This window comes from Colossoma macropomum, unplaced genomic scaffold, assembly GCF_904425465.1.
Source record: "Colossoma macropomum unplaced genomic scaffold, Colossoma_macropomum, whole genome shotgun sequence".
Classification (NCBI taxonomy): Eukaryota; Metazoa; Chordata; class Actinopteri; order Characiformes; family Serrasalmidae; genus Colossoma; species Colossoma macropomum.
Window position 1 is genome coordinate 11,821,470 of NW_023494786.1, and position 26,854 is coordinate 11,848,323.

Below are 26,854 nucleotides of genomic sequence, written 5' to 3' on the forward strand. Positions count from 1 at the left end.
AGGCTGTTATTTTCTCAATGTAAAAATTCAATAAATCTATTTTAATGAATATGCTGTGAACATAATGTGTGGTGTTTTTACTGTCTGTAATCATCTATTGTGTGAATAGTTCCACCTGTCTGGGAGGATGTGGGCTGTCCCACTATGCAAATAATCCGGTTGAATCAAATTATAGTGAAATTTGAGATTTTATGAGGCACTGAATCATACATAATTGCTCTGAGATCAGAGACTTGCTCCCCCGTGAAGTGTTATGGTACATTTGTAAGTTGCTGTAATTGATGTGTGTATGTGTGGTTGCAGGTGGCTGTGCGCAGGGGGACCCCCGGGGCAGGACCCATGAGGAGGTATAGAAGATGCTCGCAGCCTGGGCGCCTCTGCTCTTCTTAGCAATGTGGGTGAGAAGCACCGCCAGTGGGCCGCTCTCCTTCAGAATAGGTACGTTTAGTTTCTCTCACGCTACGGCTACGCAGTATATTGTTCACTAATCGTTATTGTGCATCGAATCGTTTGTTGGATCAGTACTTGTTATCAACCGATCATTTTTGAGTTCAGGGATTAGAATCATGTCATCATAGTAAACTATTTTGGTCCTGTAGTCATGAATTTTTATCACTGATTCCGATTCCTTTACAATCAAATTGGATGAATTTTATCAGCCTGTTTAATTTTAATCCTGAAGCTCACACTGTGTGGGCTAAGTGAATACATAGAATACACATGCACAAGCACGTCCTGTTGACATAGTTGCAACATAAATAACATTGTATGCTTTTTAACGGCTGCCAGTTTTACCTTCTTAAAAAAACCCTTTTTAAATAACATAAGATGAAATAAAAGGTACATTAAAAGTAAGAGGCAGCTTATTATTTAGCCCAATGGGTCATGAAGAATTATGCTGCAACATTTTGTTATAGGGATCACTGACAAATACGACTTGCCAATTTTTTTCAATATTTGTGAAAGGGACTTTTGCATTGCACCATGGAGATTGCACTCCCTCATAAAAACATGTCAGAATAAAAGTCCTTTGTTGTTAGTTGTGCCGCATGACATTTGAGAAAATCTGAATTTTAGTTTATTTATGTTTTTTCAGTGAGTGAATGCATGTCAGATATAAAATCACGTCAAACCATTTTGGTTAGAACTTTTAATAGCTTCTAATATATTACTTAATCTGCATATATGGTTGGACGGTCATACCAGATGACATTTTAAGACTTAGGCAGGCATAGATCTCTGCAAGTAACTCTGTTTAGAAGCTGCAAAGTAATGTGAGATGCATACACTGTTATTCAGTTATTTGAATGGAAAAATAATAAAATGCTCCTCATCATTGGCGCATGGGTGTAGCAGCATTTATATACAACATGAGTTTCCTTGCTTACATTAATTTCATCATAAAAGCACAACACAAAATAAATTGCTGATTGTTTGAAGCAAAGATCCAGTGATTCCGATTCTGATGACTTTTTCATATATTTTTTTTCGTTTCACAATTGCAGTTCACAATCACAATACTGGACTTTTGTCCATATCATGCAGCCGTAACTTCTGCATTCAAACAGATGAGGAGGTTGAAATATTTCAGCAGTGAGTGAGTGAGCTTGTGATATAATCTTGTAATTGTTGTTAATGGAATTCATAGGGTTGCACACCAGCCTCGCTGCCTTACGGCATCTTCAGAACCCGCAATTAACTCTCTACATTTCGCTTGTCGGAAAGTGGATGAGAAATGTGCCTTTTCTTTTTTTTGATGTTTCTGTAACTAAACACAAATGAAAGTAATGCATTTAATTAGGCCTAATGCACTGACTCAATTACTGGTCCTCAGTCTCTGCGCAGGTAGTAACACTTTAGTGCATGCACAGAAAAGCTTGATAGCTCAGTAGCCTGCATGTGCATAATTACACTGCTTTTTATGATTCAACACTTTGATTCTATGTTAAATGCACCCCATATGTTAGCTTAGAGTAATTAGACTTTTCAAGACTTTGAGGCTTCATGGTGTCTGATAAGGTCTCATGACTCTGAGTCAGTGTTGTGTGGAGTGAGTTTATTTTTTACAGTAATATGGATGTTAAATGCCCTGTGTGGGTTATGTTTTAATTTACACAGTGGCACACTCTGCTGTACAGTTTCATTACCATGCGAACTGCCAATGCAAGCGCTATTCGTTCCACAAGAGCCCTCGAGTTTCAGCATTAATCCAAAACCACCAACGTCAATTACGTTCTTCCACAGAGCACTAATAACAACAGCCTGAGTGAGTCATGATACTGTAGACACCTTAATTGAATGTTCAGTTCTGAACACTGATACTCTGTTCAAGAATGTGTGTGTGTGTGTGCGTGTATTGCACTCCATACATATTCTTATTAAAGGCATCATTTCAGCCATTTGAACTGACTTCATTACTGTGTGGAACTCAGTGAGAGAGTGAGTGAGTGAGAGAGTGAGTGAGTGACAGAGTGACAAAGACAGAAAGAATATATGAGAGAGAGCAGAGAGAGAGAGAGAGAGAGAGAGAGACCCTGAGAGAGGGGGAGAGTGAGGGAGAGAGAGGAGTGATGGAGAAAGAGTGAGTGAGTGAGGAAGAAAGTGAGAGGGATGGAGTGAAAGAGAGACAGTGAGAGAGAAACTGTGTGAGAGAGAGACATAATATGAGAGAAAGAGAAGGAGAGAGAGAGAGACAGACAGTGAGAGAGTAAGAAAGAGAGAAAAAGTGAGAGAAACAGTGTGTGAGAGAAACAGAGAGTAAGGGAGAGAGAGACAGTGTGAGAATGTGAAGAGTGAGGGAGAGAGAAAGAGAGACAGAAAGTGAGGGAGAAAGTAAGAGAGAGTGAGGGAGAAAATCAGTGAGAGAGAGAGCGAGGGAGAAAGAGAGAGAGTGAGGGAGAAAGTGAGAGGGACAGAGAGAGAGAGTGAGGGAGAAAATGAGAGGGACAGAGTGAGAGAGAGAGTGAGGGAGAAAGTGAGAGGGACAGAGAGAGTGAGGGAGAAAGTGAGAGGGACAGAGAGAGTGAGGAAGAAAGTGAGAGGGTTAGAGTGAGGGAGAAAGTGAGAGAGGCAAAGTGAGAGAGAGTGAGGAAGAAATTGAGAGGGATAAAATGAGTAGGACAGAGTGATAGAGAGAGAGAGTGAGAGAGAAAGTGAGAGGGACAGAGAGAGAGTGAGGGACAGAGAGAGTGAGGGAAAAAGTGAGAGGGACAGAGTGAGAGAGAGAGAGAGTGAGGGAGAAAGTGAGAGGGACAGAGAGGGAGGGAGAAAGAGAGAGAGTGAGGAAGAAAGTGAGAGGGACAGAGAGAGGGAGAGTGAGGGAGAAAGTGAGAGGGACAGAGAGAGAGAGCGAGAGGGAGAAAGTGAGAGGGACAGAGTGAGAGAGAGTGAGGAAGAAAGTGAGAGGGACAGAGAGAGAGAGAGAGGGAGAAAGTGAGAGGGACAGAGAGGGAGGGAGAAAGTGAGAGAGAGTGAGGAAGAAAGTGAGAGGGTCAGAGTGAGGAAAAAAGTGAGAGAGGCAAAATGAGAGAGTGTAAGTGAGGTAGAAAGTGAGAGAGAGTGAGGAAGAAATTGAGAGGGACAGAGTGAGAGAGAGAGTGAGAGTGACAGAGAGAGAGAGTGAGGGAGAAAGTGAGAGGGACAGAGAGAGAGAGGGAGAAAGTGAGAGGGACAGAGTGAGAGAGAGAGTGAGGGAGAAAGTGAGAGGGACAGAGAGAGAGAGTGAGGGAGAAAGTGAGAGGGACAGAGAGGGAGGGAGAAAGTGAGGAAGAAAGTGAGAGGGTCAGAGTGAGGGACAGAGTGAGAGAGAGAGTGAGGGAGAAAGTTAGAGGGACAGAGAGAGAGAGGGAGAAAGTGAGAGGGACAGTGAGAGAGAGAGTGAGGGAGAAAGTGAGAGGAACAGAGTGAGAGAGGGAGAAAATGAGTAGGACAGAGTGAGAGAGAGTGAGGAAGAAAGTGAGAGGGTCAGAGTGAGAGAGAAAGTGAGAGGGACAGAGTGAGAGAGAGAGAGAGAGAGAGAGAGTGACAGAGAGAGAGAGTGAGGGAGAAAGTGAGAGGGACAGAGAGAGTGAGGGAGAAAGTGAGAGGGACAGAGTGAGAGAGAGAGAGTGAGGGAGAGTTCAGTAGTGCTTTATTGGCATGAATGTAATGAAATTCATTATTGATTTTTATAATGATTTATTTATTTATTTATAATTTTATAATTCCTTATCATTCATTACATTCATGCCAATAAAGCACTATTGAACTTGAACTTGAGTGAGGGAGAAAGTGAGAGGGACAGAGAGGGAGGGAGAAAGTGAGAGAAAGTGAGGAAGAAAGTGAGAGGGTCAGAGTGAGGGACAGAGTGAGAGAGAGAGTGAGGGAGAAAGTGAGAGGGACAGAGAGAGAGAGGGAGAAAGTGAGAGGGACAGTGAGAGAGAGAGAGTGAGGGAGAAAGTGAGAGGAACAGAGTGAGAGGAGGGAGAAAGTGAGAGAGAGTGAGGAAGAAAGTGAGAGGGTCAGAGTGAGAGAGAAAGTGAGAGGGACAGAGTGAGAGAGAAAGTGAGAGGGACAGAGTGAGAGAGAAAGTGAGAGGGACAGAGTGAGGGAGAAAGTGAGAGGGACAGTGAGTGAGAGCGAGAGGGAGTGAGGGAGAACATGAGAGGGACAGAGTGAGAGAGAGAAAAAGACAGATAGTGAGAAGGACAGTGTAAGGGAAAGGGAGAGTGAGTGAGTAAGAGAGAAATAGTGTGAGAGAGACAATGAGTGAGTGACTGAGTGACAAACAAAGCAAGTGAGAGTGATAGTGTGATAGAAATAAAGAGGGCGAGAGAGAGAATATAAGTATGAGAGCCATAGTGATAGAGAGTGCAAAAAAGAGAAGAGAGTGAGAAACAGTGTGTTAGAGAGAGGAAAGAAGAGCGTGAGAGAGAGAGAGAGAGCTTGGCTAACTTTGCTGGTTTTTCACAGGCTGGAACTGGAGCTGGAATGACTCTCCCTCTCTAATCTCACACACTGGCACCACAGTGAGCAGTGCAAACTTAGTTCCAGATGATTTAACAGTTGGGGAAGGGGGGGTTATATTTGTGTGTGTGTTTGTGTGTTTGTGTGTGTTTCTGTGGGTGTGTGTGAGGTTACTGTGCTGTTGTGGGGCGCTGGGCTTTGAAACGATTGTGCTCAGATCAGCAGCGGCCATATTGATCGCTTTATTCAGTGGCATATTAGGAAAACAATGCGTTTCTCTGCAGCCGCTCAGAGAGCAGATGAGGCTGCGCGCTCATTTGCACCAAACAAGCTCCTGAGCTCGCAGATCAATTATTAAGCAGCCTCGGCTCTCAGCCATTCCCGCTGCGCCGCTTTCCCCGTCACTCCCCGCGACCGCACACGCGAAACAAACAGCTCCCGAGTCGCCGGTACAGTAGCGGTTAATTAGACCAACATGGTTTTCCTCCACCTCCACCATTCCTCATCCCTTCACCTCGCATCCCTGCAGAAACAGCACCTTCAGAGAGCAAGCCCTGTGTTCAGGCCGCCTTTGTGCACTGGTTTAATTAGGCTAACCATGCTAACAGTGCTAACTATCCTTCGCTGAAGCCTGTCTAGAGGAGGCTTCTGTTAAGCAGTGCAGGTGGTGTGGGCAATATCGCAATTTATTTCCAAATATATCTATATAAAATCTCATTTTTAAATGAAGAAGTTTGATGTAGCGTATAAACACTGTTAAAGTTACTGAACATACTATTAACTCTTGTTTTGAATTCATTATTTTTGTGATTTCACATTTAAACATAAAAGCTTGCAGCAGTTCATTCCCATTCATAGTAAAGCGGAGTGTCTCAGCCCTGACTGCTGTACGAATGTGTACAAAACAGGGCAGCCAATCACAACAGATATCATTTGCATACATCTTTACAATGTCTAAACCCCTTTTCACATTATCCATGAAATGCAGTTTTTCCTTGTGTTGGAAGTCCCGTCAGTTGAACTTTGGATTTTTTCTTCAGTAGAGATGAAATATACAATCATAAGCAAAGGTTTGGGCACCTCTGGTCAAATTACATGTTTTGTTGACTTTCTAAGTGAAAAAGAGTTAACACATCTTTTACAGAGAGCACACTTCTGCACATTTTAAAACCATTTTAATATGCAATCACTGTTTAGTTGCTGAATTTAACATACTGGCGGGCCTGTGCAAATGATATGGCACATTTTATATTTTATGTTTTGTATTTTATACATAAATAGAAACTGTGTGCTAAAATTAGGCTTGTATGTTTAAGTATGTTCTCTGTGGAGTATTTGTTTTTAATTATTTCCACTTAGAAAGACAACAAAACATGCAATTTGACCTGGAGTTCAGATTTTTTTAAATGCATTGTTTTTTTGTTTTTTTTTATTATGACAGTTGTACATGAATTTTTAATATAAAGAAAGCTGCAGTTGTGCTGTCTACGGTTGTCTTTGTGGAAAGGTATGAATTGGTTTCACAACAGGAGGTTCTCACCCCTCCCATTTCACCCATCATTGCTCACCAGCAGCTCAACCCAGAGTTACAACACTTCGCTCGCAGAAAGCCAGCAGTGTCCTAGTTAATCTGATAAGAGTTACAGGGAAAAATATACTTTTTGTTTGCATTAATAGAAAAATGAATAAATAAAACGCTACTAGGGGACCTGCAGAACGAGGCTACACATATATTAGAAAAACAGATTATGTAGTTGTAAGGGATAAAGAAAGGTTTGAAAATAGCCTTGCAAAAAAATATGACTCTCTGGTACATAAACCCACAGAAAAGTGCTGTAAGTGTAAATTAGGGAGAACATAAAATATGAGAAAAATGTTTGGCCACTTTGAGTTTGCATTAATAAAGTTAATGAACCCTTGCTTCCTGAGCACCAAGGACTTTATGCTAAAACATTGTCTTACAGACCTCACAGAGCTTCACAGCACTACCTCATACAATATTGTAAACCTCAGGCAGATCGATGTAGACTTGAAGAACCAAGGGCTTGATCTCTACCAGGCAAGAACATGGAGAAACATTGTCGATCAAGTTCGGAATCCTGCGGCACCCACAGCAGCGTACTGGTTACGAGATCGCCCTCATCCAGACGCTAGTGACTGAGGATGATGATGATGATGATTGTAAACCTTAAACAGATAAAAACAACAGTCTGTAGCATTCAGCTTATGACATGCATTGCAGTTGAATAAGTGATTATGTATCATTACCACTAAAACTAAAACGCAGTATTGTTTTACATTGTGGTGACACCAATCCCAGTGTATTGGTGTAGATGGTGTATCACAGAGCACTAGATCAGGCTGTTATTTCCTCCAGTGTGGCTCTGCAGGAGCTGATATTTAACGTCCTCACCCCTCCAGCCCCGCCACCGCCGGAATGTCACTGTCTGGCCTTCACACGGAATACATCAGGGCCAAAATAGCATCACACTGGCAGGCAAAACGCAGGTGCATTCAGGACCCCCACCCTCCCGCTCCTCTGTTCCTTTTCCCTCAGGAGACGGCTAATAATGCAGGGTTCACAGATAAATCAGAATAAATAAGCATTTGGCTGGGGTTTGTTATGAGAAACGCCCTCAGATTGTTGCCAACTTTTGATGCGTTTTTACTGAGAGGAGCAAAATTTTCCTTTCAAGCTACACTGTGCTTGTACAGACTGTAAGGTTTTAGCATTCAGCTGTAAAACTGTCCAGTTAATGGCTTATGAATTGATTGTAAACTCTGTTGCACTCATTCATTTTACTCATGTTTATTGAATAATTGACAGCATGCCAGCTTACCTTAATGCAATAAAATTAACTCGGAACATTGTGCAGAAATCAGTGCCTTCCTTCACTCCTTCATTTCGAAAGCTAACTGTAAGCAGTACTTATGACAGTAATTTTAGGCCAGATATTGTCTTGTATCACCTCATGTAGGGTTATTACACCGATGACCTGGCGGAGCAGTCTGATAACCTGCTGATGAGTCTGATCACAGAGCACAGTGAACAGAACTGTGCCGTGAATAATTCAATGCTATGTCATAGTCATACACAACATAGAGACAAACACTCAGATGTGCTGGATGGCACTTGCTCATTTGTCTAGAGGGAGTTTGTATACATCTCAGTGGGCTACCTTCAGGGGATTGGGGCCATTCTCTGAAAAGCCTGACGCAAGTCTGAATTTATCATAATCTAATAAGAGACATGCATGGCCTGAGCCAGTGACAGTGGAAATACATCTTAAATATATGAATAGATCATGCCTCCTACCAATGTTCAGAGCCTACAGGGAATTCTGCATGCTTCTGTTTGTGTTTGCTGCTGTTTTTGTTGTTTTACTGTCTTCTTGGGCATCTGTGGCCTTGTCGGGACGGATCCCTATGATGAAAAAAATCAAATAAAACATTTCTTAACCATAAAAATTAAATTATAACTCAACAAAGTCTTTTTAAAGGTACTTAGGTCCTTACAAGTGTGATTTATATTTGTAGTTCAGTTCTCCTGCTCCAGACTAAAGCAGAAAATACAGTGGTAGACTTGGTTCACATAGAGTTCAGACTGACATATTTGACACCGACATCGAAAAGATGGAAAACAGAAGTCATACAGGTAAAAATCTCAACTTGACTGCACATATTTTTATGATGTACTGTACATTTGGTGACAATAACAGGGATAGTATTCACTAAACTTTGTGAACCACGGTTCTCATGGACTAACTGAGCTTGTGGGTTTTATGTATGTCTTGTTTTATTGATGTGATATTCTAAAGTAATCTGCCTCTGCATTACTGTGGTTTTCCTACGATGTGAAGCAAAGTGTCTTACTGCTTTTGTAACATGTCAGAAACTTGGTGCATTAATATATAATGTAATGTGTGTGCATATTGAGTATTTTATAAGGCTTCTAATGTGCCTCAGCCAATTCATTCTATATTTCTGAGCTTTTAATGAGATGATAAAACACATCAGAAACTGGTCCATTACACATACCAGAGAAGTATGCATAGAGGAGTTGATGGTTCATTTTGTATGTGGTAAACGTGGATGTCTTGTATGTTTTGTGTTTAAACAAATCGCACCACGGTCCACTTGGAATGGACGAGACTGACCTCCTCAAGGAGAGTTCAGACCTGTTCTAAAGAACAGCACTAACAAAGGAATCATAGATTTAATTTTATTTTTAAACAAAACCTGCTAACATAATGGTTTAGGAGGGTTACTTTAAGGCTAGTTAGCTATCGAGCTTCAGTTTATTCATACATTTTTGTTACCGAAATTGTTACAATGGTTGTAAAACATATTGTCTCTATCATAACAAAACCTCACATCTTTATAATGGCAATTTTATAAATGAAGGAAAAACATTATATGTTCGTGTAAAGAGACTTATTTTATATGTGTGTGGGTCGGGGGTGGGGGTGGGGGGGTTTAAGCCCTCCCCCAAATTATAGTCGTGGCCAGTTCTCACCATCTATACTGTAAAAATTATCCATCTTTTTATAGCTTGTTCCTCCGTATAATTAAAACTGAGTTCCTTCATTTTTGAAATTTCTCTTCGTATTTCTAATTTTTTCGTATTTCTAAGCACACATTGCATGCTGAGTAGTTTACCTGTCACTGTCCTGCTTACAGCTGCAGCAAGGATACACCATTAAAATAAGGAGGAGAAAACTGCATCTTCATCATAAGAGCGAGTACCTAGCTACTGATTCTCCATGGTGAAAAATTCAAATGTGTTGTTAATAACATTACTATATGATAAAGTAAAGAATAATATTAGCTTAGACATGGTGTTACAGTAACTAGACATGAAAGTTCAAGTGTATGAAAGCCAGCTAGCTACGTTAGCTAATGTTAATTAACAGTGGCTACTTAGCCTAACTGATATAATTATTTCTTGTTAAAAGAGTAGAATGCTTTCTAATACATAACAGATATATAGGGACAAATGCTGAAATGAGAAAATAAAGAAACATTTAATTGTAATGAATTTGTGTAGCTTTCGGTTGTAACAGTGAACATTTTACTTCAAAATCTGTTTTTTATTTTACCACTGAGGGTACTCGTCTTATTTTCTTATTTTTTATTGGTTCTACTCAAAGAAAATGTCTATTGTTACAGCATCCCCATGCTAAAGCATAGATTTGGATACATTTAACATTTTTTGTTTTGTTCATCATGATGTTTTTTTTTGAGATTAACTAGTACAGCTTGTCTTGTTGAGATAAACATACACAAATGGTGACTTTAGCAGTCACTAACTGGGCTTTCAGTAGACCACCTTGTAAGGTTTATCTCTATTTTTAAGATACTATATTTGATATGTTGTCAGGACATGTTTGAATCATGGTGATGCCACAGCCCCAAGAAGTCAATAATTATTGGTACATTATCAACGACTTTATGCCACTAAATCTGTTGGTCATCAATAAAGAGCCATCACATCTTTTCAAACTAATGCAACGTAAATGGACAGCTCAACACACTCGGAGGAGAACACTAACCACCAGTTCTTCTAATAGACACCTGCATTGACTAGCATTGTGCTGAGTGATGGGGGAGGGAGGGCCATCCTACCTACCTAGAGAGATCTTGGATTACCCAGCTGCAGATGGCTGTGGACTCTCCTGATATAGGGCCAACACACAGACATTTGCGTCCTTCAGGAGCCAACATGACACTGTTTTTATTCCAAGTAATTTTAAACCGATTTCTGTCAGCCCAATCATTAAAAGTTCACACAGTGTGAATGCCAGCGTTTTAAATGGTGTAAATAAATAAAACCCCCCAAAAATGAAGTTATGAGGTTTTTATATGACAGCGACAGTACGCTTATGTGTGTGGGCTGGTCTAATTAAAATGATATTAAACTACTGGTCAGTTCCATATGCTTTCCATGTTGTTTTGTAGGAAGAGCCAATGACCCTGCGACATGATTTTCTCTTGCCTCAAATACTCTGCCAAGCCTTCCTACATCTGTTCTGCTTTCTTACTTGTATTATGGATTTTTAGTTCCCTCTTCTTTTCAGCTAGTGAAATGCATGTCTTTTTGGATATAAATTGCTTTGGTCTGTCCAAAAATCATCCACTTTTAGCTTTTGATGAGCTCTTTTCATGACATCCTTACTGAAGAATCCTTTATATCTGGCAACACTTTCCTACAAATTGGCAGCCAGTAATATTCTAATAATGCTGTCAGAAAGGGTTCATTGGAGTGTCGCCAGAGAAGAATGGTTCTACTTTTGGTTCCCTAAAGAACATTTCAGTTCTGTGGTTCTTTGAAGAAGACCAAGTAAGAAAACCTGCATTTTCCTTGCCAGTTCACTTATGCATTACTTGTTACTGTGTATTCTATTCAAGAAACCCTTCACTGGAACTAAAAAGGCTGAGCCCAAACCCTGAAAAACAGCACCATGCCATTATCCTTCCTCCACCAAACTAGTGTTAGCAGTATAAGTTCCGGAAGGTAGTGTTCTCCTGGCATCCACCAAACCCAGATTCCTCTATGAGACTGCCAGATAGTGAAGCATGATTTATCACAGCAGAGAACACTGCTCCAGAATCCAATGCTGGTGTGCTTTACACCACTCCAGCCGACGCCTGGCATGGTGCATGGTGATCTTCAGCTTGTGTGCAGCTGTTCAGCCATTGAAACCCATTTCATTAATCTTTCTATCCACTGTTCTTGTGCTGATGTTTCTTGTAGAGGTAGTATTCAACTTTGTTGCAACAGACGATTTTTACGTGCTTCAGCACTCGACAGCCCCACTCTGTGAGTTTGCGTGATCAACCACTTCATAGCTGAACTGTTGTTGTTCCTATATGCTTCCTTTTTACAGTGATAGCACTTACAGTTGACCAGGGCAGGTCTAGCAGGGTAGAAATGTCACAAACTGGCTTGCGGCAAAGGTGGCATCCAATGACAGTGCCATGTTTAAAGTCACTGAGCTCTTCAGTGCAACCCATTCTACTGCCATTGTGTGGCCAATTGGACATGCTAAAATTGCCCCTAGGTGTGTGTGAGTGTGTATGTCTGTCTGTCTGTCTGCCCTGCGATGGATTGGCGACCTGTCCAGGGTGTATCCTGCCTTCCGCCCAATGACAGCTGGGATAGGGGTGCAGTCATGTCACATCTTCCATTATCATGGGGGAAGTTTGATTTGGTTTTCCCCACACTTTAACATTTCTGAAGATGTTCAGGGCCTCTACAGACTCAATTCTGCAAGTTTTTTTCTTTCTGTAATCTGGCCTTTCTGTTTTTGTTGACGATGAGAGGGTAACATCTTGCATTGTAGCCTTTATAATTCCACTGCTGAAGCCGTCTGTGAACAGTAGGTTGTTTCTTCATTGGGAGGTTGCTGGTGGTTTTAGTGACAGCTGGTGGAGGGTTTTCCTTCACAGATCGCTTGATTTTCTAAACATGACTGCTGTTGTTTTTCTCAACTAACCTGGTGGTTGCCAACTGTTAAGTACACCAGTGACGTTTTTTTTTTTTTCTCCACTGTTTTTTCCTCTGCTGTGGTTCTAATTTGAATTTGTTTCTTTCTGCCCCAAAATTGCTAACTTTATTTGATGGCTTTCAAGTCAGTTTGCTTGTCAAGACAAAGGCCGAAGGCAGAAGGTTGGTGATGTCAGTAAGTTGTAGGCTTGATAGTATTATTCTGCACGGGATCTGAAACTTTTTACTACACTTTAGAGAGCCTATATCTTGCACTTTTCCTTTATTTTTTGCCCTGAGGTCCACATTTATGTGTTTTATGTACCAAAACAGTTGTAGTGTATTTCTTGCTTGGCCTTTTTTCTAACTTTGCTTTTTCCCAAAGAATTAAACAGGTCACTTTCGTTACCGTGCCTTTAATATATGTAAATGACCTCTGGGGCATTCATGGGAACCAGCCTTGTGCCCGGAAGGTTGCCGGTTCGATCCCCTGAGCCGACAGTACGTGACTGAGGTGCCCTTGAGCAAGGCACCTAACCCCCAAATGCTCCCCGGCGCTGTGGATAGGGCTGCCCCCACACTGCCCAGTGTGCTCACTGCCCTCTAGCACGGATGGGTTCGATTGCGGAGGTGAAATTTCCCTGTTGTGGGACTTATAAGGGTCTCTTAATCGTAATCTGTTCTGATTGGAGTTATGGTGGAGTTATTATGGAGTGAAGGGTATGTTTTGAAACTTTGTGTTTAGATACTACAGTGTTAAAAATAAAGGGGGCAAAGGAGGTTCTTTGCATGATGCCATAAAAGAACCACTTTAGGTTCTCTGAACAACCTTTCAGTAGATGATTCTTTAGAGAACCATTTTTGTAAATCAGATGTGTGAGTGTGGACAGGCTTTGTAACACCTTTGAAACTTTGTTCTAGGCAAAACCCTTAATTTGATATAGAACCTTTACATTCAGTGAAGCTTATTTAGACCCCTAAAGAGTCTTCACACTAGTTCACACAAGTGAATACCTCTTATAATAAGGTGGAGTTTGATAGTGTTTTACTCTTACCCTTGTAAGAGGGTGAGCTATGTCAAATCTAGACTTAGTAGCTGTGATGAGTTGTAGTGAAAGAATGAGTTGTAGTGTCTTTTCTTGCCGTCAATGACTAGAAACTCTCAAAGTGGGACTGAACGAGTGAGCTGTGAACACAGGAATTAGTATTTTATTCCGTCTCTGAGGAGCGTTCTTTTCTTCCAGAACATTCTCCTTCCTTCAGCATCCTTTTAGCTTCACGCAGAAAGCCTAAGGGCTTGTATACATCAGCAGATGTTTTCTGGGTCATGCTAGTGCCAGTGTAACTGATCCCTGCTGGAAGTTGTTTAAAGAAATGATGATGGTCTTTGCAGAAGATTGTGGAACTGCAGCATCAGAAGGCTTCCTCCCCCACTTGCTGATTAAAGGCTCGCTGGGCAAGGTGTGGGAGTGAGTTGGCCCGAGCGTTCTGATGCCTGCTGGGATTGCTGCGGTTCTTCTTGTTGGAGGCTGGTGATGAAACCTCCACAGACCTTTGTTATTGAGTTTCATCTGATTGGTGAGATGGAACCAACTCGGAATTAGACAACAATAGCCAAACAGCAGTAAATGAACTGTGACCGAGTTACACTGAGAGTGTCACTCTCTCTTTATTTTACTCTCTTCCTTTTTTGCTGTATGTCAGCCTCCTTTCTCCTTCTTTTCTCTCTCTCTCTCTCTCTCTCTCTCTCTCTCTCTCATATGTGTACTGGCCACTTCATTCATTATTTCTACACACAGATTGTAGTCCATCTGTTTCTCTACATACTTTGTTAGCCCCCTTTAACCCTGTTCTTCAGTGATCAGGACCCCTACAGGTATTATTTGGGTGGTGGGATCATTCTCAGCACTGCAGTGGCACTGACGTGTTGGTCATCCTCTAGTCATCTTCTAGTCCTTCATCAGTGGTCACAGGATGCTACCCACAGGACACTGTTGACTGGATATGTTTGATTGGTGGACTATTCTCAGTCCAGACACTGAGGTGTTTAAAAACTCTAGCAGCACTGATGTGTCTGATCCACTCGTACCAGCGCAACACACACTAACACACCACCACCACCACATCAGTGTTACTGCAGTGCTGAGAATGATCCACCACCCAAATAATACCTGCTCTGTGGGGTCCTGATTATTGAAGAACACGGGTAAAAGGGTTCTAACAAAGTATGCAGAGAAACAGATGGACTACAGTCTGTAACTGTAGAACTACAAAGTGCACCTATATGGTAAGTGGAGCTGATAAAATGGACAGTGATTGTACACGCAAGGAGGTGTGATTCATGAAGTGAATAGTCTGTGTACCTGAGCTCTTCTATATCAAGAGTTTTTAGATGTTATTGTCTTTGTTTATTTTTACAGTATCTGTGGTGAAGGTTAAAGGTTCAGTGCTAATGAGCTGGACTACTGTTAATAGCACTGTTCACTGTTTACATTTATTGCATTTTAGTGGAAGATTTGAAGTGTTTATGCTCTTCTCTACCATAATAATGATCATCAGCGGAGTGCAGCAACTGTGTTTATTGTGTTCTATTTAGCGGCAGAGGAGAATCACTCCTGCAAACGTGATGTTTTATGGGTCTTGTTTGATATAATTAAGCAGTAGAACTTGAGAGGAAGTGCATCACTGTAAGTAACATCATGGCTGTAATTTAGTCACAGGCATGAGCTGAAAACAAGCACAGTAGATGAACACAGCTGTGATGTTATGAAAATACACTTGACTTTGAGTGTTGTGTTGATTTCATACAACAGTTCTGCGAAATACAGAAAAAATCATATCTATCATTGTGATTTAGTACTAGAGGTTTCTTCCACCACAATAAGTAGTATCCTCTTACATTACAGATAGAACTACAACAATGTTGCAATACCCAATTCAGTTTAGCTTTTTCAGTGATTGCCAGATTATCTTGAATGTTGTTTAGTGCCAGCCAGTCTGTAAATTGTTTCACAACACATCTTATTTGCCAAATTGTTTTCAGTTTGTTTCTGGCTAGTTTTAGTTTTTTAGTTTTTCTGCTGTCACAGCTGCCGACCAAAGAGCTTGCTTAGATACAACAAGAAGTTTGAAATTTGGTGTACGATTTTGATAACTGCAGGTCAGATATTGAATTAGAAGTTATCAAATGTATCCTTTTTCTTTTTTGGTACATACTGATACAGAAACTTAAGGTACATTCAACTCGGCTCAAAAGTTGGAAGTTGGAGATTAGAACTATAGCTGCGTTCCAAAGCCTAGGCTGCAGCCTAGGTAGGCTGCATTTCTCGGCTGCTACGTTATAGAAGGCTTTTCTGAAGTAAAGGATCCCTCATATACAGCCTAGAAATGTAGCCTACATTCTGAGTGATTTTGAGGATGCAACCTAAGTATCCTTCCCAGCCTACCCACAGTTCTCTGCGCACAAATGGCGCCAAGGCGTTTCTCGGTGTCCGAATCATGGAAAGGAACTCCAGGGTGATTCTGGGGGCACTGCAATCTCGCACAATGCCCTAGTGATTTATAGCACTGTAGATTACTACATCAGCTGAATGTATACCAAAGTGCATTATGCCTCTCTTGTTACTAAGCAACAGACAGAGGAACGATACATTAACGGTGGCTGCCGAGCCACTGAAAACCAAACTTGTCAGACTCTCTTGACTCCCCAAAGAGTCACTACAAAAACACAGCGGCTCTACACAGTTGAAAGGAGTTCCACTATTTTTTCAGAATTTCCCCATAGTTCAGTGCTTGAAATGTAAATAGTCATTCAGAGTGGTTTGATGTAAAATGCTTTGTCATAGAAAAACTGTCTGTATATGGTGGATGTCTGCAGTGTAAATATAGCCATTTTATTTACTGTCCAAAACCACCAGTGAACCTACACCAGTGAACCTGAGTTTGAATATGCAGTGTTGATGATGATAAAATAGTGTTAGATCTGAAAAAAAAGTAATATTTGTGGACTATTTTGCCTTACATATTCATAATTATTTCATGTAGTATCTTCCTGTGAGGGAGCTTTCAGAGGCAGATGCCTGGTTTCTGTCACCCCCACTGTCAACAGTTATGACTCAATAGGTTTCTCTAGAAAGGGATGTTTTGCATCAAACCACTCTAATGATTGAGTACGGATCCATTTCAGCAGAGACAACCAGTTATTGTGAAACAGTGCTGTTTTCACAAATAACAACAGAGGTAGAACGTTTCTCGACCAATCAGACTGCATCATTGGAACTGTTTTACAATGAGATTCATGTGATATAATGTTGTTTCCTTTAATTCCAGCATTATACAGAACTGTCAGTTGGCAGAGCAGTTCTGAACTGAGCCCAGTGTTGATATGTGTCTTTTGCAGAAAGAGACAGAAAAACACATACACAAACATTATTACCCATTTCTTGACAGTGATGACTAAGAGCTGGAGTCATTGTTTGGATAAATGATGCGTATTCAGGCCATGCAGGTGAAACACCTCAGGTCACCAGGCTGAATAAAACCAGACTTCTGCCACTTTTATAGGGCAAAATGAGGCTTGGCCATGGCAGTGTTCCATAACTTCCTGATTTTATAACTTCTCCCTCAAGAGAGATGCACATAAACAGTCTTCTGTAAGCCAGTTAAGCACTGAATTAACCTCCTGTGCTAAAAAGCTTTAATTTGTGAAATATGGCAGTTGCATTTTAAGGCTCAGGAGCGCTGACTAACTAGTGTAGAGTTCTATGCTGTGAATATAAGAAAAATTAAAGGTAAAAGATAACAGGGTACTGTCTACAGTTGGAGCTTAAGAACATAACACAGTAAAACAGAAGTGTCAGTAGTCAGTTTGCCCACCCTTTGCCTTTATTACAGCTTCTATTCTTTTCAGGAGACTTGCTTAAAGTTTTATTAAGAAATCTGCAGGGATATTTTTCCACACCTCGAAGTTCAGTCTTAGCAATTGGTTGGATTTTCTGCTTGTCACAATCAAAGTAATCACAAACACAGTAATGGCTGTGTTGACAGCCTTTCATAGCTTTGATTTGTCTTCTCACAGTGGAAGGATGGACAGAAGTATCTGAGGATTTTTTCATATCTAAAGCAAGAGGGGAGCTTGATTTTCTCCTCTGTCTCAAAGATGAAAGCTTTAAGCACTATTTATCTGATGATGACAGTTTTGCTGGACTACCAGGTTGTACAGTTGTTAGGAGTCCCGTTTTCTTTACACTGTTTAATACTTTTCCAAAGTTTTGGAAACTCCTGTTTTTTCACTTATTTTTCTTTGACTTCCCTCTTTCTTATGTAAGTGGTTTATCTAATAATATCTAATCTCCTCAGAAATATCAGAAAAATGAATAACTTGTACTTAATACTTAATTTTGCACAGTACTGTACATCTGCTAATTTACACTAAAGATATATAGAGTTTTTCAGCTTAGTTTGCTTTTTGAATGAGGCACAATACAGGGTGGCCAATAACAACAGAGATCATTTACATATGTCGGTCTTAAAGGCACAGTAACAAAAACAGCCTGTTTGTAAGGGATAAGGCGAGGTTGGAAAATAATCATGTGAAAATGAATGACTATTTTTGATACATAAAACCACACAATACCAGAAAATTGTAGGATTTTCTCAGAGACTTGGAAATACTGAGACGATGCCCCTGTTAAGTCATGTAAGTTGTAAGCTTCCCAATATTCCAGCATTGTGACAGTAATACAGTGTCCTCCAAAAGACAATGAAAACAAAATTGGTATTTCTGTTGTATACCCATGCAGTTTCAATAAAAGTCAATAAAACTAATATAAGACAGCAGCACAGACACAGACTGTCACTCTGAGAATATGTGCTCTGTTATTTGGAATAGCAGCACTTTTTGTTTTGTCACTTTTTAGATGATAAATCGAGTTAAATAAAGGTGGTGTACAAGTTACTGCTGATTTCATATCCCTTACACACAGGATCTGCTGCTGCCTGCAACCCACTGGCATCACCAAGCCTCTCTGCCTTTGATATCTATCTTTGGAATCAGTATGCATAAACCATTATGAAGGCTTGAGATCTGTCTGTGAATGAAAAGTAGGCTTTTGGAGGAGAGAATTCAAATCAGATCCGTAATGCAGCCACTGGCCATGGCAGAATTAGCTATTTGGAATTTTATACGAATGCTGACACTGTTAATAATCAGTAGTATTGTTATTAATCAGCAATAATCAATCACCAATGGAAGTTGGAAACACATCTAAAGATAGAACAATTGCCAGGGCTGAAGAGAAGAAGAAAAAATACCCTAAAATAACTTTGATGGGTGTTTGTGCACCTTAATTAATCTGGACATTCTAGATTCCTTTAAAATAGTTGGACAGATATGTGGAGGAGATCACAGAGAATAAGAAGTTAATCCATGGTTGAACATTCATCATAATTGATATTCCTCCATGCAAAGATGAGCTAAGAGTCAGCCAAGTCGCCAAAGGGGATTCAATCACTATGAGAGTGTCACAGAAGTCTGCCTTCCTCATCTCAGAAAATGATGACCTAATTTTCATACTGAGATATGTGAAGCCTTCCTTTGTGGAAATGATAGAAGAGTTTGCATATAAAGTTGTTGTAGCAGCATTAAAAATAGATCCATTCCAATTCATCGTGTTATTAATCTGAACATGCTGAGGACCAGATGTACTAAGGCATTTGCTACAGTTTCAGGCGTAAATAGAATGCGTTCTGCCTAAGGCTGCAACACATACTTGATACATTTGACAATCAAAATGTTCAAAAGTGGAAAAGCCATTCTAATAACTGACATGTTTACCACTTTTATGAACTCAAGCATTTTTGTGTGGAAACAAATGCTTTTCAAGCCAAATACTAGCTTCTCACTTTAAACTCAACGCAGACTCTGTGATTCAGCACGGCTGGCGAGACTCTCACAATCCCAGGCAACACAATCGGTTTTAAATCCAAGTGCTGTATATATTTAGTATCCTACTTATCCAGATTGCTAGCTTGCTAGCAGTCTGTCAAGTCTGTTAATTACTGAGAATACATGAGAGCATGGTAGGTAGCTAGCTGTCCTGAGCTGTAGGAACATCATTCAGACTGCACCAGTCATTAAAGCCAACATGGCTGAGTCTAGTGCTGCAGTATAAAGTGGTTCTGAGCAAGTTAAAAACCTTTAGCACTATGTTTTTAATTTGAAAAATAAAATATGTTATATGTATGTTAACATCACACATTACAGGCTTAAAACTGAGCTCTGGCTTGATGTTCAAGTCTCAAATGCAAATGAACATTATGTTTTGTCTGAGTGCACTTTGACTTCTCTTATAATGCACTATAACCAGATTCATCCACTTGGGGAAGGGGTCTGAAGCACAATTGACGTTACAAAATGTTCTTCCACAAGTTGCATGCAATTACATAGTGCAGTTACACATGTTAGTTGACCTGGGGTGCCCAAACTTTTGCATACAACTGTACATGCAAATCTAAATGCATTTCTCTCATACATATGCATTTGAGGAAGGATTGTGCAATAGTAAGAGGATCATACGAAAAAAGATGAGTAGAGATCAGCTGATTACATATTCTGTTCCACCTCTTAAAACCAGGCAGATACTAGCAGTTGTTTCTCAAATGCAAGTTGTTATGAGACTTATGAGACTATGGCAGCAGCTGTAGAAGTTGACTTAAGGTTATGGTTTGAATGAGATGAGATGCAGGAAGAACACTAAAAGCTACAGTACTGAGGATGTCTGGGATTTGCAGCAGAGATATTTTGGGATGTAATGATAGTTTTAATTAAAGATGGATCAAAGTCAAATCTTTAAGATCAACAATAAAAAACCTTAATCATGACGGAATTATCTCTGGACTCTGCCTGATTAACAATACAGATTCAGCCTTGTACAGTTTATGCCATTAATCTAACATCATTCAATCCAGTTGACGTTAAGGGAACGTCTACGAGGGTAGAGGGCAGGGCAGGAGGTACCATATTTTTAAGAGCCAGTTTTTGCCCTCATTGACATTGTATATGCAAATGAGGATACTTTGTAAAATATACTGAATGACATTTAAACTGAATCACAATAATGTTCATTCATGTTGACCACATTTTTGTTTTCTTATACTGATTTATTACATGTACTGTAATTCATTACTGTAATTCATTACTCATTCCTACAAGTTATTCATTTCTCAGCATCTGGAAAAAAGTAGAAAGCATATTTAACAGACATACACAGAAGTGTAAACAGCTTAGTATGATATGTTTTTCAGTATTTAGTGTGTTCACTCTTTTCCTTTATTACAGCATCCATTCTTTTTGGGAGACTTCTGCAGGGATATTTTTCCACACCTCCAAACTTCAGTTCTAGAAGTTGGTTGTATTTTCTGCTTCCCACAATCCAATAATTCCAAACACTTTCAGTGATGTTGAGGTCTGGACTCTGGGTTGGTCAGTGCGTTGTTCTGAGAACCTGAGCAGCTTCTTGGTTTGATTTGCAAATGTTCTTCTTTTTTGTCTAGAGAGCAAGAGTGGAGCTTGATTTTCTCCTCTCTCTCAAAGATGAAAGCTTTTAGTACTGTTTATTTAATAGCAACAGTTCTGGTGTCTTGTGTGGTTTTTAGAGTCTATATATCTATATCTTTTCATTTTTTGAAAACATATTTTCTTTTGACTTTCCTCTTTCTTTTGCAAGTGAATTATCTAGACTTTTCAGAAATATCTCCTGAAAAATGAATAACTTGTACTTAATGGCCGTTTTGACAAGAAATTTAATAAATGAAGGGTGTTCTCTGATTTTGGACAGTACTGTATATAATATTATTTTGGCAGTATTGGGACAAAAGTTTCATAAAAGACATGAACATGAGGGCAGTTTTACCTTTTGTCTCTGAATATTTCAGACGCTGACTTTTACCCTCAAAGTCTTTGTGAGTAATTTTTCCATCCTTGTACTTTTCAGGATCTCAGTTTCGTGATTGGCAGGTCAGATGTATATGAACTGCAGTAAAATTCTTGTTAATCTCCTTAGGTTCTGTTGTAACACAGCTCCGCTTATCTATAATTACATTAATAGGCAACTCTCACAGTTCTCCCATCTGAAGTTGAGAAGCCTGCTGGGAAGGTCTGCACTGTTGTACTACAGATGTCTTATTTTGTGTAGCTGAAATTTATCTCTGGATGGCGATAAGCCACCATGCTTACTTTAGGCAATGGCTAATTCCTTTGGTTAATATTATTTTTAGCTTATCAGTCACTGAAATCTCTTTTTCTAATTATTCTACAATTTTGCTGCAGGGGGAGTTTAACATAGATATGAAAAAATATACAAATGCTCCAAAGGTAACATTTAATCACATCTCTTAATATCTGAGGATTATCATTCAAATTTAAATTCATAAGTAAAAACTCCACAAATCTTAGCTGAGTTCTAAAACTCTCACTTACCAGTCACCCAGACCCTGAAGCAGCAAAGCACCCCCACACCATCACACTACCAGCACCATGTTTGACTGTCGATATGGTGTTCTTGTTGTCGAATACTGTTACCATTATGCCAGACGTAATGGGATCCCTGTCTTTCAAAAAAGTTGCACTTTGGACTCACCAATCAACAGAACATTATTCCAAAAGGTCATGTAGGTGTTTTTGAAGGAAATATGGTTAACAGTGGTTTTTGCCTTGTGACTCTCCTATGGATACTGTTTTTACCCAGTCTGTTTCAAATGGTGGTATCATGAATGCTGAACATCATGTCTGAGGTGAGCAAGGCCTGGAGTTCCAGATGTTTGTCCAGATTTTTTGGAGACTTCCTGGATTAGTTGATGCTGTGTGCTTATAGAGGAATTTTGGTAGGCTGGTCACTTCTGGGAAGATTAGCCACTGTTTCAGGATGTCTCCATTTGGAGATAATGATCCAGAGCCTCAGAACTGGCTCTGTAATCCTGTCCAGACTGATATATTTCAATAACTTTCTTTCTCATCTCTTCTGGACACAGTGTGCTGCTTGTTGAGCTCTTTTAGCCTGGTTCACATCGCTGGGAAGGTTCTATTTAAGTGATGTTTAGATTCAACAGGGTTGATGGAAATACAGCCTGGGTGGGTCTAGTAAGCAACTACATTTGGTTGATTGGCCAATTGAGAATCTAGGGGGGCGATTGCTTTTTTTCACACAGGGCCAGTTGCAGTTGAATAACTGTTTTTTCCTTCAGTGAATAAAATGATCATTTAAAAAAACTGTAGTGTTTGTTTACTCGGGTTGTCCTTGTCTCATGATTTGTCTTATAAATAATTATGAAATATGCAAAACAATATAAAATCAGGAGCAGCACCTAATTTTACATGGCACTGTATATGTTCTCCTGGATGGACTCATCAACATATATTTCTTTAAGATGCATAATAAGCTAAGCGTTTGCAGCCGTTACTGAGCATCAGCATGTTTGAGATCTTGGAGTAGGTCTGAATCTCTCAGCAGTGAAGTAAATCCAGACGTGGTTAGAAAGTCAATTCTCGCACGTTCCAAGACAAACGCAATATGAATCGAGTTAGCAACCTTGCTTTCTGCTTTCCGTTTCTCCTAGTTAGAAATGCTAAATATTCCCAAGTTCCTCTTGCATCTGTAAGGAAATTTTGTTAGAAAGCAGCTGATATCTAAATGAAAGTGATATGTCATCACTGTCATCACAAAAATGAGAACTCAGCGTGTCGGCTGTCCCGAATGTTAGAACAATCACCATAACAGAAAAAGAGCTAAGTTAACAGCTGGGGAAAGTGCAAGCCACCACTTATCCCCAATTGCTGAATTGCTGATGAGAATACACACATTTTCAGAGTGCTCATGGTGATAAAAACCAAGACATGTGTCCCCTGGAGTACAAGTACAAAAATATTAAAATTAGTCTGTCAGTGCTGTATGTATCCCAAGCCTGCAGCCAAACAATTTGTTGAGAAAAGGGAAAAAAATATCTCGACTAGACTTGTCAAAAGAGCACTAGACTACAAAATGAGGGAACATAACACAACAAAAAAAAACAAACCCAAATGGCCTACATTACCCATCATCACACAAGGCTCTCATTCATAGTGTGAACAAAGACATGCACTTCTACAAAGACATGCTTTCCATCCTTCTGTTATCTTCAGGGTAGTGAGGAAAGGCCTACAATTAGAGATGGAGAATTTGAGGTGTCAGCACATGGATCGGAATGATGTCCATGACTGTGTCATTACCCTGGGGAAATTCTAAAGAATCTGGAGCATGCCTGTAGTGTGGACCAATGGAATTCCAGCCTGCTCCCTGGAGAGCCTGTTTGTTTTGTAGTTCAGAATATAGCAGTCTTTGGCTTCTTATCCTTTGGTCTTCTATCTCATGGGTTCCCAACATTTTTAGCAGTGTGGACCGATGTGCAGCCCACAGCAGTTTTCATGGACCAGTTGAAGAGCAGAAGGAGGGATGAAGTGGTGTCGATGCCATAACACACAAATAATTAGCCTATGCAAGGCCACCAATCATGCCCCACTAAACCCCCTACTCTGATTCTGTGGTGGTATGCAGCATAAAATAAAGTGAAACTGAACTTTGAGCTGCTGCTCCTCAGTAAACCTCGATAAACGTGGAAAGTTTATCTATAAACATTCCCTATAAACATGAATCACTTTTTACTGGCTGCATTTTACGAATCTTGGTATCATTTTTATTTTTTATATTTGATGAGTTTTTCTGTGTTTGCAGCCCAAATAAGATGTTTGTTAACATTGTCAGTTTATTGAGTATTTAATGTGCCCACCTTTGTCAGTTTTTGATTTCACTTACGTTAGCCTTCAGCTGAAAGCTTCCTATAGCTTTCTACACGCATGCAAGGCCATACAGAGATGTGATGTATGATGGTGTGTTTAACATTCTGCAAAATGTACTGCAAAGAATTAAACCTTAAATAAAAGGACTTTTATGATAAGATTAATTACATTAATGATAATGATAAAATAGTATATTAAAGCAGTTAGGCTGCTAATGTCTCTTACTTACTGGTGCTTTTTTGTGGCCCTGAATTAAACACCCCATGGCCCAGTTCCAGTCCACGCTCAGTGGTTGGGAAACGCTGTTGTATCTGACATGCCACATCTCAAAGAGTTAGCCAGCAAATGTTAATAGCTAGTATTCTTAAAATCTGATTTGAGTGTAAATGTAATGTTCTTATGTAATCAACTATGTAATTAATGTTTATTACCATGTAATTAGATTTAAATAGTATAGCAAATTCAGTCACGGTTCAAGACTAGTGTTTCTGTGAGTGTTCTGATGAGTCAAATGCTTATATAATACAACAGAAGAACATCATTTTGGTCAGGACAGTCTTTAAGCATGCAACATTGTTGATTCAATGTACTTTATTATTGATTGCATTTTTAATATATTTCAAGGTGTATTGCAGTTGCAGTATTTAGCAATATGATCTCAACAGTGGTGATTTGTTCATCTAGTGCAGCAACTCCATCAGTTAGAGCAACAGAACAGTTCATCCACTGTATTTCTACAGTGGGCATCCCAGACCTTGGACCTTTTGGATAATTTTTTCATGTTTTTGGATGATTTGAAAATTCTGAAATCTGGTCTTTAAGGTTCCACTTGGATCCCCATATTAATCATCCTACTAGTTCATCCTCCTCAGCACAGTACTTCCATATATTGTCAAGTGGCTTTTTTTTTAAGATGGGAGGTTTTCTTCCCACAGTCACTAAAGTCAAATGCCAAAGTTTGAACACCCTCAGTTAAATGATATGTTTTGTTACAGAGAACACACTTAAATATGGCATTTTTCTGAATACTTAAGTGTGCAGTTTCTATTTATTTGCTGAGTTTAACAAAAAAAGAAGACATCAAAACATTTAATGTACCATAATTTTTGCACAGGCCATTTTTTTTGTATTTTTGCCTATTATGTTAACTACAGCAAATAAAAAGTAATTACGCACTGAAATGTGCAGAAATGTGTTCTTATTTTCTTTAAGAAAATCAATCAGTAAAATGTCCTTGACTGGGGCACACATACTTTTGCCTATGGCTGTGTGTAGTCCTTGTCATTAGGCTGCACTGATCAAGATTAAATTTACATGTGAATTTCATACAAATTAACCTGCATCACTAAAGGTATAGATGGATATAGATTGTTATGAGCACATAACTGTTTTAAATCGCCAAAATTGGAACTGGTGCAGTATCAAGAGTGTATTGCCAATATGATAATGTCTTTATATTCCCAGTGTGTACTGTGTGTACTGATTTTTTGGAGCTATTGCTCTCAAGTACTCTTCTGTCTTCTATTATTGGTTTGTTACTGAGTCTTTTTCAGAAGTCCTGTACCATATAATATTAATATTAGGGGACGGTTAGATTTTGATGAGAAATAGCTGATGAATAGAAAGAAACCATTTTGCTACCATCCTGGTCTTGCAACCACCAGGCGGGCAGGTTTTTTACATTATGGTGAGAAAACGCTAGATGTTTTCTCATGTTTGTCACCACATTTATAATGCATTAAACAAGGCAGTGCAGTTTGCTGTATTTGTATGAGGGAAAATAGTCCACTGGAGAGGTTGATTGAGCACTATGAAGCAGGCCGGCACAGAGGCAGTCAGAAGAGGAAAGAAATGACCTCATAGCCTGGTGTGGTGCACCATTTGACTCTTTTCATCTCCAGCCATTTACCAACCTTTACGTGACAGTTGCAGCTATTCAGCGCTCCATGTAGCTTTGAATGTGATTTCTCTATGAAGGCTGGGAATGGAAAGTGACCCTGACTACTCCTCCATCAGAAACCTTAGCAGAACACCGTGTGCATGTTTCTGCTGCACAACTTCATCATTATTTGAATGATGCTAGGAGAGATGTTGGCTGTTTGATAGTACACACTCTGCTACAAGTAAATGCAGTTGCTAGTGATTCTGTGGTCGAGTTAAAAGGAAAAGCCGAAAATGAGGTATTTTTGTGGTATTCTTAGTGGGGATGAGAAATAATGGTCTTGTGAGGTTGCTAAATCGTAGCATGTGGTGGCAGTGGATGACAGCATAGTGTTGGAGGTGCTGTCACTGTGCTGTGAGGAGGTGGCACATGACTAGCATGGTTTTCATTCTGTTTTCGTGTGTGGGTTTTGGACCCTGTAGTGTCAGTGCTCCTACAAGCCCCGGACAATTGCCTAGTGCTCCCTTTGTGTGATGTGTGCAGGTTGTACAGATTTGTGGTCAGCTGCAGAAGAAAGTTTGAGAAAGCCTCTAGTCCACTGTAAGAAACGTGCCAGATATGACTTTGAGCATTTCAACTGAAACTCTGAAAGTGGCTTTATATGCTGAAGTTGCATGCAACTTAATTTCTGTGCAACTTGCATTTACATGCA

General features: G+C 39.8%; 1 protein-coding gene across 1 annotated transcript in view; it reads left to right on the forward strand.

The window, feature by feature from the left end:
- The first annotated feature begins 318 nt into the window (after positions 1 to 318).
- The window catches only part of grik4 (glutamate receptor, ionotropic, kainate 4), a 300,984-nt gene continuing 274,448 nt past the window's right edge, over positions 319 to 26,854 (forward strand). The window contains exon 1 of the mRNA XM_036560909.1: positions 319 to 438. Coding sequence (XP_036416802.1) covers positions 357 to 438 — 82 coding nt within the window. The 5' untranslated portion in view covers positions 319 to 356. The remainder of the gene's footprint in view (positions 439 to 26,854) is intronic.